This window comes from Rhipicephalus sanguineus, chromosome 1 (genome assembly GCF_013339695.2).
Source record: "Rhipicephalus sanguineus isolate Rsan-2018 chromosome 1, BIME_Rsan_1.4, whole genome shotgun sequence".
Classification (NCBI taxonomy): domain Eukaryota; kingdom Metazoa; phylum Arthropoda; class Arachnida; order Ixodida; family Ixodidae; genus Rhipicephalus; species Rhipicephalus sanguineus.
Genome location: NC_051176.1, coordinates 219,248,111 through 219,264,459, shown reverse-complemented (window position 1 = coordinate 219,264,459; position 16,349 = coordinate 219,248,111). Strand labels below are relative to the sequence as shown.

The window sequence follows — 16,349 nt, the reverse complement described above, 5'->3', positions numbered from 1 at the left end:
ACCCCAAATACTGACCCACCAAATGGGGTGCAGGGCACTTAGCGCCGACATAGTTTGGCAGCTGAACAGTGATGTGCTTCTTAAATGCGAAGCATATCTTGGCGAACCAAAGGCACTTTGGCCATTTCTATCAACTATCTAGCCACCTACGTCTAGGTGCTCACGTGCTCGTCTCCTTAACTTGATGGGCACCAAAATTGGCATAGGAGGACCTGAGTATGTGACGAACACAATTCGGAGATCATGAAACCCTTTCCATCAGTCACGTGTGGCACATACCTGCATATTGCTGCCCGTGGTATGCAGGTGTGCAGCACCAAGACTTTGAAAATCTTAACGTGACAGTGTGAAGTAGCCAGTGTCTGAGAAAATGCCATGATCAGTGGTGTTGTCGATGGTTGCAATACCCCTATAGGAGCAAAGAATGAAAATTGCAGCTCATGCTGGACTCGAACACCGGCATTCTGCGTGGCAGTCAAGCCACGGAGCCACGCCAGTGCTTCAGAAAAAGACCCTATATAAGCGTTGTGTCACGACAAAGCCATTGTGGTTGCAGTGTTCGCTGTCCGCTTCTATATCAATGTAACAAATATTGCATACTATGACGCCACAAGTTATACCGTAAAATTCCAAGCAAGCGCCCCTTTCCCGTTTTCCAGAGATCTGAAATAAGCGCCAGTGACCGAGCAAGTGCCCCCCCCCCCCTCCCCCTCCTCCCCTGCGGCCACTTTTTTTTCCAAGACGAGCATCGCTTGCTTAAAAAGAACCACAAGAATGAGTACACTGAATGCGTGTCTAATGTTGTTTATGAAATTCCGTTGTCATGTGGCCAGTCGTATATTGGTCAAACTGGTCGCTGCTTCAATGATTTGACAGTGACGAAGGAAAATAAAAACAGTACATAAATAAAGCATTTCATTAGAAATGTGGATGGTCATTTTTTACTTTAAGCGGCTCTCCCGCCGCCATGTTGAATTTCGGTACAGGACCGAGCAAGCGCCCCCCTCCAAATCTGGTCAGATTATCCTTCACCATAGGGGGGGGGGCGCTTGCTCGGCATTTTACGGTAATCGAGCGTTGCACGAATACGCCTATGGCCGCTACATATGATATGCACTTAATGGCGATTAAACTGACGTCTCTGCTTTAACGGGACTGATGATGTTACGTCGGATCATGAGTTGCACTGACACCAGTGTGCTCACCCTGCCAGATGAGCGCACAATTGTGCACAACTACTCAGTTGCACAAAGACGATTATCCACCTAGTGACATTTGTCTCGATAAAAAATCTGGCAAGGCCACAACTCGCTGACTGCTTCACATGAAATTGATTCCCACAATGCGTGGGATCTGCCCACTTTTTTTTTTATTGCGCGAGCTAAAGTGTGTGTCCCTATGATGTCTAACTGGTCAGACCATGTGACCGCCATGATGGTTGAGTGGTTGGACGGATTCTTGCTGCAAAAAGCACTTAAGGTTTTCCAGTGAATGTTTGACTCATATCCTTGCCTGCCTCTTGCTCTCGCATGTCACAGTATTGGTGAAATACAATGTGCACCGCTTGATCGCTGATGATCGTGCAGTACACCCCACCCACACACTTAACCATGCAAAAGCATGGTTAACTGTGTCTCCTGGTAATGCTTCATTGTGGAACACTGCAAAAATAGTGTAGCAGCCACAAGATGGCGCGCACCTCGGCGGAACCGGAACCAGCCAGAACCACTCTACCAGTGGTTCTGGCCGGTTCCGATTCTTTCTGCAGGGGTGTGCGCCATCTTGTGGCCGCTACAATAAATTGTGTTTTGTTTTATTTTGCGCTGTTCCACAATTGTCCATTTCACCATGCAGATATGAATCAATATTGCTGGTGTTAAGCATACCACAACATTGCGCGGATTTCCAAGTACAAGCCGATGCTACTGTTGCTCATCGCATGGTTCACTACCACAAGATAGCCAGTGTTGCTAGGTTTTCATATGGTGCCGCACACCAATGTTCTCCAGCACTTAATAGCCATGATGACTGGGCAGGCCCACGAGAGAAGTACACACATCTACGTGGCATGTGCTTGCAACTGCATGACCAGGCCACTGTAACTGCATGCACGACTTTATTTGGTGACGTACCCCTGTAGATGTCTATACGAAGTGTTTCAGCTAACTTGTTAATTAAGCAATCTTTGTTAATTATCCAGCTTGGCAGATTGGAAAAATATCCTGACGTGCTGCGCACAACAGAATAATACTGGGCCAATTCGACACATGTAGCACATAAGTTTTTGTAATACTAGGTGCAAGTTAGCTGAAACACCCTATATATACAACAGTTCTTGTTGGGATAATTGGTGAAACATCGCTATAAAAACGGAGCTTGTCCTATCTCTATTATTTGTGATTGTGCCACCCATCATTTTATAGCTATTCAAATACATACTTATCATTGACGTAGCCAGAAGGTAGATTCAGAGAGTTCAAGCCCCCGCCCTAATATTTTTACATCTTGCATATATATTGTGTGTGTGTGTGCATGTGCACATACAGACTTGCATCAACATACATAAAGGGGAGTGAGACCCACCCCTAACCCCTGACATAAATTTTTGTCTATGCCCCTGATACTTACAATGAAAGAAGGTTAGACTAACAAGGCTAGTAGTAACATAGTAAATTAACTGAACAGCGATGCACTTCATATCACATGTGCAAAAAAAAAAACTTGTCACTGTAGTAGTCTCATCAGTTAACAGGTCCCCACCGCAAAAACCACTTAAGGTTCCCCAGTGAATGGTTGCCTCCTTTACTCCTTGCCCGCTCCTTTCGCTTTCGAGCGCGATAACATCGGCAGAATTCAAGGTATGCCACCTGATCATCGATAATCGTGCAGTTCACCCCACCCACATAATGTGGTGTTCAGCGTACCACAACAAATGTCGCTCATTTTTGAATACAAGCCAATGTGTCGCTCCTTGCACGGTCCACCATATATGGTTCACATTGCAAGTAAACCCAGCGCTGCTAGTTTTCCATCAGTTCGTCACCAAAAGCCCAGCATGTGTGCATCAATCACTTGTGTGCCAAAGATTCATTCAGCACAGCTCGGACAGAAAATCGAGGTGAGAAAGAATGTTTATTCATCGTTCATGTGAACAAGTATAAAATAAAGTCACTGGGTGCACATCACTTGCATAAAGTGCTGAATTGCACTTCAGTCCCAAGGTGTCCTAATGGGGGAATGGGATGCGACAAATGCAACATGGGAAAATGAACACTGTTCAGTTCAAAGCTCTCTCCCCGCACAGCATAAGGAACCAAATTCAATGGCTGCAAGATGGCCAAGGCATGCCAGTTTGCTCCTTGAGGTTGTTATTCTGTAATGCCGTATAAGTAAATGCTACCACTACCCCGAGTGCCTATGTGGTTCTAACCTTGGCAAAACTTTTATTTACAAACTGCAACATTTCTGGTTCCTTCATAAAAATGGTCGACTACTATTAAGGAAGCTGCACAATATGACCAGAACATGAAGAAACAGACATGCAAGCAAAGGCTTCCAACTTCAATAAATAGAAAAACCATGAGTGCCTAGCTCTAGAAAGCCCATTATTGGTTACAGCTGCATGTGAATGCAGATTTTTAAAGTAAAGCTTTTAAGGGGGTTTTGTGATAGTTTTCATGTGGCAAAAGCTGGTGGGCGTGTTTGACAGCTGATGTACTCAATATGTGTGCTAAAGCCCCGAATTTGCTATTTGCAAGTATACATCATTCAAATAAACTTGTAGGCATAATTTGTAACTTTTGTTTCTCGCGTCTTTCAACACCTCCACGTTGTAGGTCGACTAGAAGTTTGCACATATGAAGTGGTGGAACACAACACGGTACTGCAATGCTACCTCTGTGGTAGCAGTTGCTAAAAACAGCCAGCCACGATAGTACATGTAACTTGGCAGCTCCCATTTGAACGAGGCCATGAGCCATCAAATGGACTCCTAGTATATATACATCCAAAGGGTGCGAACTTGCTTATGCAGTTTTACTGTAATTTATGCATCAGTTTTCAGACAGGCATGGAAATAAGAAGGGTCTTTTTGTCGTGCTGTTGTACTGTTTGCGTAAAAAGATCAAAATTTTAATGGAATGCTTGACATCATAGGTTGCTTGCAGCTATTTCCTGCTCCCAAAATCTTGTCAGCATTCTCGCTTTGCCTAACGCTCCCATACTGCCACTTCTTGGCAACTCCAACACACACAGTGGCAGTGTTAAATCGCACGATTCCACTGTCCTCTGGGGCATTGTGCTACACCCGACATTCAAGCATGCCAACTAATACCAGGAAATGATGCCAATGCAGCACGTTCAATTGGAGAATTGCAGGAAAATTATAATACCCCTATTTCAATTCTGCTGCAAATAAAATGCTGGGCCATCTTATTTTTTGTCCACAATATAATTTTTTATACTTCTGCATTCTGGTGCTAAACCGGGTTGAAACTGAATTCAGTTAGCTTCTCAAAGTGCCTAGTGCTTTTTTTTAGGTGAAAAATGACATGGCAGTCTTCAAAGATACAACAAAAAAGCAAATAACAGAGGTAAGTTTGTGATAATATGAGTGCAGTACAGACAGTATAAACGAGCAGGAAGTCTCTGGAAACACTGCTGCACAAAAAGGAGCTTGCAGATTGTTATTATTCTGTTCAGCTTTGTCAGGTTGACATATCTGCTAATTTATGGTTTGTATTCTTTTGGGGCATTACTTTTTATGGTGTGAATTGGCATTACTGTATACATCTTTCTGCTCACCATTCCCATGGTGAGTAGAAAGGTGTATACTGTCGAGTTGAAATGGATTGAAACTGAAATAGTGTGCTGCTTAAAGCACCTATTGCTTTTTTTTTATATGGAAGTAAGTGCGGAGTGCCATCATGTTAAACTCCAATGTTCATTAGGAAAGCCAACGTAACCACTACAATGCCTATGCAGTGTTAGTTTCTGCACTTGTTTATGTAGCATACAGTTGTTGCAATTATTTTTGCTTAATGCTGACAGTATTGTTGAGAGAGGATAGTTGGTCCTGTGCTTGGCCAAATTATGACCATTGTTATCGGAAGGGAACACAAGTTTTATTCCTAATATACTGCATTGTTGCTCTGAAAATGAACAGGGGCGATTGTTGCAAGCATGCTTTATCTGAAATCATTATTCATTGTGTCGTACTGTTTGTCTTGTTCATGTAAATCAAAGTGCACTATAGCAACATAGCACCATCTGCTGCCAGGGAGATGCTATTCTTTTTAAAACATTTGATGCACATTACTCTTTTCAAACAATGTTTTCGAAGGGGAACATTCATGTGTGCAATAAATGCTATGTTACAATTGTAATAATACACAATAAGGTGCCAAAGTATGTTTTGGCAGTCCGTAACATGGTTTTCCTTAAGACAATAAATTTAGATAAGACAGACCTTTGCATAACTGTACAGTTGCGCTCAGTATGACTTGCAGCACGGGAACATGTGGCCTCACTAGCTTAAACATTGCACATAGCTTCCGCTAGCCCTTATTTCCCCAACTACACACAGTTCTCTCAATTGGGGATCCCAAATGAGATCATATCATTAGTTGTGCGAAAAAGAACAATTTGAAGCTGTGCGCAATGTTAGAGCTTGCGGGGCCACGTGCTCCCGTTTTGCAAGTCGTACTGAGCGCGACAGTACATCATTTGTGCAAAGGAGCATACAGAGGTACCGAGTGTACACGTACGCAGACTCATCCACACAATCTACAAGGAAATTCATGGTCTGGTGTTCATCTAATAAAGGCTGGAAGGTTATTTCCAGGGTTTACGTTGTTTTGTGCTACCAACTTCCCTCACTAAAGTCCTGGATCATGGCATCTGTAGCACATGTCAAGCTTCCCGTCTGGCTGACATGAAGCAAGGTATATGCCCAACATACATTTAGCAGTGCCAGTTCACTGTTGTAACTGTGCTAGCTGTCTTTTAGTACTTTCAGCTGCAGTAAGTATTTCAACAGTTTTTTGTTTAGTTTTTGTAAACAATATATTCAACTGTAGATCAGCATTGAATGCTTAAAATCACATGCCAAGAACACACAGTTGTGAGAAAGGCCCACATTGGATTGCTTTCATATTACTGTAAATTGCACAGGTTTAGTTTTGTGATGCAAGCTGATGAAGAGCAAAAGCTTGTGCTGTGTCACCTGGCAATGCCTTAAGTTCAGTTTCATGGGCAAATACCTGCCACAGCTGCTCGAGCTCTCTCTCCAGCTTCCTGAAAAAGAGGAACAGGTGGCATTTGAATCAACACCAAGAATATGCAGGACATGTCACTGTAGAATACCATGCACACATCGAAGCTGCACAATTATATTTGTGTTTATTTCTTTACTTGCGAAAGACAATCGCAGTAAAATGCATGCATTCAGACAAAGCAGGAAAAGTTTCTATGGTTCAGCTGTCAACTTCATATGTGATAAAACCAATCCTGCATAACGAGTGTACAGCGTGTCTAGAGCACAACCAAAGATGAGTAAGCCACTTTGTGTTGCATGCTCCGCAAAGTAGAGCTCTGCTTCCAAAGCGCTGCTAAATTGGAAGGACAATGCATTGGAGTGTCTGGGATAAAATATTGGGCCATGCTGTGTGGCCATGGACCACTGACATAAAGCTGCACACAGACTTGGACAACGTTCTCATGAATGAAAATTAGCATAAAGACAAATTTCTGCTGGTCAAAGTCCATGTCGTGGGTAAACGCCAACCATTGCACAATTACTTGTGATCTGTGAGCTATATTTAACACGTAACTAGAATCCAGTTTCCAGACGTTCATTCCCTCCTTCAAAAAGTCTTGATATTGGTGCTGGCTAAGTTCTTACTGGTCGGTTTCAATTCTGCAATTGCAACATGTACACTAAAATAAAAATTTTTAAATTCTACATCTTCAATTGCTAAATGGCAGGTAGCTGTCACTAAAACATCTCATGCATTACGTAATGCATCATTTAGCTAGTTTTCTTGTACTGGTGGAACACATAAGCTTTATTTGCTAGCTGCTTGAAGGCTGCTCGCATACATTTAGCAAGATATACAAACTAAAGTATTTTTTTATTGGTGTCTTCATGACCTTTTCATCTGTAGGGCAGCTATGAAGCCAGGAAAAGGCAATAAAAGTTCAGTGTGTGTGTGTGTTGCACACTATCACTTGCATTTATTTCTGCATAGAATCTTGCATGTATTTGACTAAGAATTTTTCTCATGAATGAGAACAAGGAGACTGCAGACTTGTTGAGCAGCCTGCCTTACTTGGCAAAAATCTGCTTTATTATCATCTGCAATAAACCACATTGAACAGATGACTGATGAACTTGCTTGTGTTAATTATTGTGTGCCTTTGGAAAGCATGCACTCCCATTTAATCTTCTTGTGCATCACATTTTGAGCAGAACACTCTGCAAGGACAGCTAAATAATGTACCACTCTTTAATTAGCAAGCAGGATGGCTAATTCCTGGAGAAGTAGAGTGAGTTGTTGCCATAAGAATCGCAGTCTGTTTTCCCTAGTCTAAAAAGATAGCTCAATCCACAATAGTTATCGTGCTGCCAACCACAAAACCTTTCTTTTTTCTCCCTCACTCTACAAATTCAGTCTTGTTTCACAATTTAATTCTTTCACTACTACTTGGAATGCACATCCAGCTGTGGCACTTGCAGGCGTGCTGACTTGACATGCAGCACAACCAAACTAAATTGAGTGCATTTATTTTCCCTGTGCCAGCATCACACAAGCACTATAATTAAGTTCCATCCACTTGCCTAATTTGCATATGGCCACATAAGCTAACAATGTCGCAAAGCCAGAACAGGCTTTCAGACTGGCAAGCAGGTGCAAAAAGCACATGGTGCCAACCTCCTTACGCTCTGAACCAGGTGATCGTGCACCTGCAACAGTGCAGCATAGATTACAGCGCTACCAAGGGTGCCCTTGTATTCAAGTGTTCACAGCTTCCTGGTACTGGTGTCGGTGACCACTACTAAGAGAGTTTGCACTGGTGCTGATACAGAAGTGGGGGAAATACCCTGCAAACTGCTTCCAATGATGGTAAACAGGATGATGGTGAGAACTACCACGAGTGGATGATGTGTCTGAGCAGAGCTTTACTGTTTTTGTAACACCTGCAACAAAGGCACATTATGGAGGCATGGTTCACTGGCTAAAGGCAAAGTTCTGTGTGATGTTCAACAGCTGACACCATAACTGTGTCATCTGTGAAGCTCAAACAAGCAGATGGGATTTTATTTTGTCTAAAATAAAATGGCTCACAAGGAAATCTGACATGAAGAAATACTGAAGCATGAATAATGTCGCCCGTGAGTGTTATGGTTGTTGCATCACTTTGTAAATAAATATTTGGTCATATCTTAGGTAGAAATGTGCATATAAGTACTACTATTTAAATTGCCAATAAAAATTGCAAAATTTATTCAAATTAATAGCTGAAAATCTGCTGTTCTTTAAAGCTGGCCATTGTGAAATAAATACAGTTACTGAGGGCTTAGAAGAGACAATTTTAAAGTTGTATGTCCGGGTAAGTTGCTTCAAGTCCCTGCTATTTGAGCCTACTCCAACAAAAATATTAAGCCACTCTTGTGACCTATATAGAAAAATTCTCCTGCAGGAGGCAGCATTGCTCTGCACAGGCAGTTTACTGAGCAGTGATGTAAAGCTGCTACTTTATTTATTATAAGACAAGACCGCTTGTCGAAACGTCGACTCCAGCAACACCCCGTGTTCCAAGGATTTTTCATCGCTTCAAGATTCCATCTTCCCTGCAACTTGTACCTTATCTGTTTTTTATAAGCAGTCATACATGTAACTGGCACATGGGCTTTAGAAACGAACATAAATGTTCGTTTCTGGACATAAAATTCTATTTCCTTGGTGAATTTTACTATCACTAGCGTGATCCTCAGTGTTTTTACATATTATATGCTTTACTCTTCTGAGTTACATGAAGCAATCATTTTTTCACCCTATATTGCAATGTGATCAACCAAACTTCGATCACCATATTCATTTTGAAAGCAGCTAATTTGTTTAGTTACTGTTATATTGTAACACGGAATGTGGTCACCATTTTGTTCTTTCTAATTCATAACCAGCCTATTTGCCTGGGCTTTCATTTCTCAGCATTAAAGATATTCTAGAACACCCTAAAGCTTATATATAACCATTTGTCTCCATCGAGTTTTTTAAAATAATTTTGGAAGTGCTTCATATTCTATGCTCAACTGAATATACAATTTTTTTTTGTGTGCTATATGAACATTTTTAATGATGAAAATATGTAAACTATGTGAACACTCCCCCTAATGATAAAGAAACTCTCATACAATGAGCAAAAAAAACAAACAATAAAAAAGACGTTTTTAATTCAACTTCATGATTTAAGCCTGTGTCAAACAAATAAAATTAAAAAGACACCATAAAGAAACACTACTAACTTCATTTAGAGTGATAAGATCTTCGTTGAAAACCCTACTTACATTGATTTTGTGATATAAGTTGATTATCAGAAGAGGACATGAAGGTCAAAGTTTCATTTTTTAATTTCATGTGAAAACCCCAATACCAGCATGTCAATGTGACGCTGCACATTTCAGTTTTTTTTTTATATTTGGACCACAATGACTATAGTAAACATTTCTAAGACTTGCCATGCTCCTTTAGAATAAAGCAATGTCATCCATTTTTTACTGATAAATAATTAATTGGGTTCTAGCAGATGTGGGCAAAATCTACAATGTCATGGTTGATTAGAGTGTGAGCCATCTACATTTTATATTTCTGCCAAAGAACTGATGCCTTACACAGGATGCATCATATTTTGTGATTTGTGCCAAGCTCAGCGAAAGAAGTGCTGTACTGCAGATGAACTTTGGGAAAATGAAGCATTTTTCTGCAAGGTGCCTAATTAGTAATAGTTGTGCCAATGTTTACTAAATGTTCATTTTGGGGCAGAATGGTCATTTAAGGAGTTAAGCTGTGGCACACCACCCACATCCAACACATGCACATGGCAGAGAAAAGTTAAAAAAAAAAAAGGTGAGAACTCCTGCTTCATCTGCCTACTTCTGTGCACGATAAAGAAAGCTAAAAAAAGTAAAGCTTAAATATTGACAAGGATAGTGTCTTAACCCATTAACTTGGGAATTGTTTACCTAAGAAAGACCAGACCTTGGGGAGGCTTTTTTTTTTTTTTTCAAAGTGTTATATTCAAAAAGAAAATTGTTAATCTTTTTTTTAAGACTGCCATGCAAGAATAAATAATTACAGTTATTTAACATCGTGTTTTGCTCTTTTTCAGTTCAGAAGCTAGTCTTAGAGTACAAAACATCGGAATGCCATGCAACACGCAGTGCAACATCGCTCTTTGTAGCGATAGATTTTCTCTCCGCATTATGCATGCTGCACAGTTTCGCTGTCTCTCGGAGCTCTTCACCTCTTCAAAGAATCCACGTTTGAAAGTTGGCTGCTTGTGTGAACGTAACTCCTTACAGTGGTTTCCACACTTTATTTTCTACAAAAGCAATCCGGAAAACACCATCCAGCAAAGAAGACCTCACCACCATTTGTTATTTTTTTTAAAGGGAGGATAGCACACGTCCTGCCTGAATAAAAATGTAATTTGAATTGCATTTTTCGATGCAGCAATAGGTTTGTGTGCCTGAAGACTTGCTCCCCATGGCATGGTCAACTTGGCTACAGACGCCCTTTCCAGTAGGCTATAAAGTGAGGCGGTCTGAGCAAAAGGTATAAGCGCTTCTTTGTACCACGAGAATTATGGCTTACCTTTTTTCTCTATGAACGCTTTCTAGTTCTTGCTGCTTCTGCTCCACCTTTGTGTGCAGGTGAGATATCTGCTGTTCATATTCTTCCTGAAGGTTTCCCTCTACTTCTCGCCTGCAACAAAGTTAGAACAAGTTCTGTACATTTATTTAAAAAAACACACCGTCACCAGACCTTGAAAACTGCAACTACCTCGCAGTAAATTACCGAATCCTGTCCATAATGTTCGTCAGCCGAAGAATAGCAACAGTCGATGCCTGGGAGCATAATATATACCCTCAATGGCTGAGTAAACTGATTATAGAACTAAATTTGAGTGGTCATTATCACCTTTCAAATTATTACCAATATCACTTGGCGGGTCCTGACTAGGAACACTGTAGAACTGAAGAGAAGGAAAATAAAAAAAAGATTGGCTGGGAGTGAACTACACAAAAAAATGGAGAGCTACCATGCATGCACACCTACAAAGGTGTATATGTGCAGTCAAGCAAGAAAATGATGCCCCAAATATCTTAATTTGTGCCTCATCATCATCACCACAGAAAAAGGGTGACACATTACCATGCTGTTATGTTTTAATCGTGGCCAGAATGGCTAAAATTATGCATACTTTCTTTAATTCAAAAGCTGCCCATGCTAGTGGGAACACTGTACTACTGGGTACAGATACATTTTTGACCAAGAATATTGCTATACAAGAACAGGTATTGATGATGTGAAGTGGGTGCAGATGTGACTGTACGTACATGCTATGTGAGCATTAGTAGATGCTGTGGTGCCTAAGGACATGTTTACAGAGTTTGACCTCTCCCAAGCAAAATTATTTCTAGAAACCAATGCCAGTGTAATACAGGGCGTTTTTTTTAGAGAATATACAGATTTTTTCATAAAAATGCTATGACAGTCAGGATCCTGTCATCTTCGCACACGAACTCTACGTCAAGGTAGAAATACTTTGTCACACCTAAAGTATTGTTGAAATTATTAATTAACAAAAATTTACTAATTAACTTTTTTTTACAAACTTGAGGGCAGTTGTTTATATAGAAAAGTTGTAGGATGTGACAACTAATGGCATACCTATTTTTTAGAAATCCCAAAAAACACACATAGATAGTAATCATCAACATTCGAGGCCCTGATCGAGGCGATGTCAAAAATGAGTGCGCCAGGTGTGCAGGAAATGCCACCAATGTGTCATGTCACACCGAAACTTCACATGACAAACTTTGAAAGAAGGTGCGTTGCAGCCAAATCTGGTAAGGCAAAATGTCAAGTCATCTCAAATACACAAGTGGACCGCTTATTCTTTGCATTTGGTTTGTAGTGCTTATCTGTTCTTCCTTAAACAACTCTTCCGCTTGTCTGCGAGAAGCACCACAGTGGCTTCTCCCTAGTTTTATGCTGTATGGAGAAGATAAAGTGGAAATTGCGGTTTTGTTGAGTACAGCTCGCCAGAATCAGATAAGCACAAAACATCATACGCAATGAATAAGTGGTCCACTTGTGTACTTGAGATGACTTGCCATTTTTCCTGACCAGATCCTGCTGTGAAGTGCCTCTTTTCCAAAGTTTGTCACATGAAGTTCCAGTCTGACATAACACAGCAGCGCCATTTCCAGTGCGTCCGGCACGATCAGTTTTGGTATCGGCTGGATCGGGGCCTTCAATTTCGATGATTGATATCTCAAATTACATGTCTTTTGGGATTTCTCGAAAAAATGTTTGTGCTACAAATCATCACATCCTACAACTTTTCCATACAAACGACTGCCCACAAGTTAGTAATTAAAAAATAATTAACTAGTTTTTGTTAACAACTTCAATGTAACTTTAGGTGCGGCAAAGTATTTCCACTGTGACGTACAGTTTGTGTGTGAAGATGACAGGTGTCTGACTGTCACAGAATTTTATAAAAAAATCTCTATTGCCTAAAAAAAACGCCCTGTATAGCGATTCCTTCCACTCACTTCTGCTCCAGAGTTATCCATAATTCTGTTATCCATAATTCCGTCGGCCCTGTAGATAGTATGGGTGGAGTGCCACTTTAACCACTGATGAAGCATGAAAATGAATGGCATGGACTCATTACCTTATCTCTGCCCAAATGTATTTCTGGCATTTTTTTAAATCATGCCAAAGGGGCCGTTACATATTACATATGTACAGCCCTTTTATATTTAAACCATTTAGCACTGTGATTTTCAGAGCTCTAGTTACACTGAACTGAGCATACTGGAAAATATTCAGCTGACAGAGGAAGGGGAAGGAATAGCTGTCTTAAGGACTAGGGTTCATCCTTGGCAGTATCTTCACAAACTGTGAAAAATAAATACAACATTGGCAGGCATGTTAAACATTGCACATTCAATCAACAGCTGGTGCAACAAAAACGAAAGTGAAGAAAAAAAAAACAGTTTTTGATCATAGTCTGCAGCTGTTATGTTCCAAATACAGTTGCATGTTGTTATATAGTAAAGCCACACCTAATACCAAAAAATTTGTTCATCATGTTCTATATTCATTACAAGTATATATATTCGTTACATGTTAATAATGGTGAGAAACATTCAGATTATTGCTTTGCTTTTTATTGCGATAGCAATTATATGGACACTCTCGGCTGATTTTTGCCGTCGCCGTCATGCCCTGGATATGTATATGTAGGTATATATATATATAAAAAAGGCACAAAGAAAAATAAAGCAGAAGAAAAAAATTCTGAAGTACCCAACTGCGGATTCGAACCAGCAACCTCTCGCTCCCCAGCGCACTGCGTTAGACAACTCAACCACACGCCATGTAAGCGCCGGTGAAATAACGGCGAGCTATTTATATACACCATTTACCCCTGGTGGTAAGCAAATCTCGGAGGAGCGTGAGCGTGTTTTCTATCGTGCAATGCTCCTAATTTTCTTTCAGTTCGAAAACTGCCCTTGAGATGCGCACGACAAAGTGGCCCTTTTCTGTACCCGCTCGTGATGTGGAAGGAAACAAAAAGAAACAAAGACCAGGCACACCTTGCATCAGACGCCCCCGTGTGGCACGAGACGCAGTGGGTCACTCCACGTGCCGCAGTTTAAAAGAAAAAGAAATATCTAAGAGCGTCTGATTCTCAATTATTGCCACTTGCAGTGCGTTGCTCAAGCACATAGACGTAACAACTGTGAGAGTTGTTAGTTCACGCTTGCGCTGTGCATGCCTGTGCGTTCTTTTAGGGCGTCCTTCTCTGTGTTTCAGCGGCGCGCTGCAAGTATTGAGCTGCTTCTGGTTCTTCGTCTGACATTTCAATTTCTTGCTATCGCATTCATGCTTCGCCCTTGTGGCGAAACTGTGACTTTTCTTTTTTATGTTCATTAATTTGTTACAACCATTGTGGTTCAGTGGCAATGCAAATATGTATATCTAGCAAGTTTTGTCTTCACAAACTCACCTAAGCTTTGCTTTGTACTTCTCATCCTCTGTTTGGTCCTGCATGCTCTAATTAAAAAAAAAAAGAAACATTTTTTTTTTCTTTTTCTTCAGTACTGCAGAGCAAGTAACACCACAACACAGAACTATTCATCAAATGCGATACACGAATTTCATTATTTCTCTTAAGTCACACACTGTTCTTAGTTATACATATAGCTTCTCATTTGCACAGTCGGGTCTTTTGAAATTTATAAATTGGGGACCTCACATTAACGAGGGTATGAAACATCATTGATACACCAGCTGCAATGATAAAGAGAGAGAACAGTGCACCACTAGAAACATTGACAGTCATTTCAACCGTGGCATTTAGCATAGGAAAGTACCATTTCATAGCTTTACATTTTTGCCCCACCAGTATTTTTTTATTCCTTGACATCACTCTGCACTATTTTTCAAGCTTGCTGCTCAAAATTTAATGCAGTAGCAAAACTGCAGTTGTTGTTTAACATTTATGGCAAGACAGTTGCCATTTCAACAAAGAGCAATGAAGCTGCTTGTGTATCTGAATAACAAGGTGGCATGGAAAAGCAGCATCTATATGTTCCAGGAGCTACAACCTTGCTCTCCATTTTATGAATCATAACACATTGTTTTATTGAGTTATTTTAAAGACTCAACAAAACTATCCAAGCATGGTAATTTTGCAGTAAAGGGCAGTGTGCAACTTTTAAGTTACTTTAACAAGAGCAACCAAACAAGGTCAAATTTCGACCCTTTTCAAATTTCCATTTGGACCTCTTTTTTTATTGTGCTATGATAAAAGCTGGCCAAAACAAAGAAAACTGAATGATCAAACCTTATGTTCTTAATCAAGAGAGCTTTCTTTAGAGTACCTATTAATTAAAAAGAAAATTTGTGCTGTCATAAAGAAGAAAAGAAACAGTAACACCATTTACACATACCTTGAGATATTTGTTCAACTGATCTATATCCACATTATGCTGTCCAAGGAGTTCCAACATGCGTTGGCATTCTTTCTCCTTTTCCTCGTTCTACAACATACAAAAAGAAAATGATCATGGAAGATAAAAATGCTGGTTCTAGCAGTTTATGTGAGATCACAAACCATAGGGCTTCTCGGCCACCTGTATCTCTAAACTACATGCTCTGTCCCACTCATCACGTTATGTTTGTGCAGTGGTGACTTCTTGAGAAGCTTAACAAATTAATCCAAGCAAAAAAACTTTTCCAATACACATTGCACCATCACAAAAAACAAAAGAGAAGTGATTCACTTAAACATCTTCATTTTTACCAAGCAGTAAGTGTATTTTTAACTCACCTTTATTTCTAAGCTGTCTCGTTCAGAAACTACTTGGTGAGCCTGGCAATGAAAAGGTAAAAAATAATAACAAATTACAAGCACATTTTTAACAGACAAGTAAATGAATAAAGGGCTTCACAAGCTGAAAAAAAAACTGCAAAATTGCCAAAGTTTGGAACATATACAGCATGTAGGAAGCTGGGCAGCCTTCACTATTAGAGTTTGAAATTTAATACAGCTGCTACCAGCATTCGTAGGAGTACAAGTAGCAAGGCCCAATCTTTATATTGCCTTGTTTTTTATTACTTTGGTCACTGTAAGCACTGCACAGTAAGTAATGTTGGCTGATAATGCTTATAGTTATACAGCGACCAAAATGCAAAATTAAAGCATTGCAATGTGAGCTACCAATGTCTATTGGTTAGAGCAAGATTTTTTTTATTATTAGTAAGCTTAAGTAGCAGTGCACATGATGCATCCCCTGTTACTATGCTGTAAAAAGCAGTTATACAAGATGTCAACGTACTTTAACAACAGCTTTATCTGTACGTAGTACAATAAAATCTCTCAAGAGAAATCATTTAAACAGAACTACTGCTTGAACAGAACAATAGTTTTTTGATTGATTGATTTTGTATTTGGATAGTGCAAAAACATCTAGCAAAGCCTAGTCCACTGAATGGCCGTCAATCGTGCCCCATACCATGGGACAAACTAGCTACTATATTCATTTA

General features: G+C 40.2%; 1 protein-coding gene across 5 annotated transcripts in view; it reads right to left on the bottom strand.

Annotated features, from left to right (window-relative positions):
- Positions 1–3,113: 3,113 nt before the first annotated feature.
- Positions 3,114–16,349, bottom strand: part of LOC119372248 (centrosomal protein of 89 kDa) — a 52,029-nt gene continuing 38,793 nt past the window's right edge. Inside the window, exons 11-16 of one of the 5 annotated variants that reach the window (XM_037642731.2) lie at positions 15,634–15,675; positions 15,254–15,343; positions 14,308–14,354; positions 10,875–10,985; positions 8,101–8,197; positions 3,114–6,294 (exon numbers count right to left, since the gene is read on the bottom strand). In XM_037642731.2, the coding sequence (XP_037498659.1) occupies positions 8,146–8,197; positions 10,875–10,985; positions 14,308–14,354; positions 15,254–15,343; positions 15,634–15,675 (342 nt within the window). In that variant the 3' untranslated portion in view covers positions 3,114–6,294; positions 8,101–8,145. Of the gene's footprint in view, positions 6,295–8,100; positions 8,198–10,874; positions 10,986–14,307; positions 14,402–15,253; positions 15,344–15,633; positions 15,676–16,349 lie in introns of those variants that run through there. The other 4 variants (XM_037642726.2, XR_005179495.2, XR_007417663.1 and 1 more) reach the window with 4 other exon arrangements.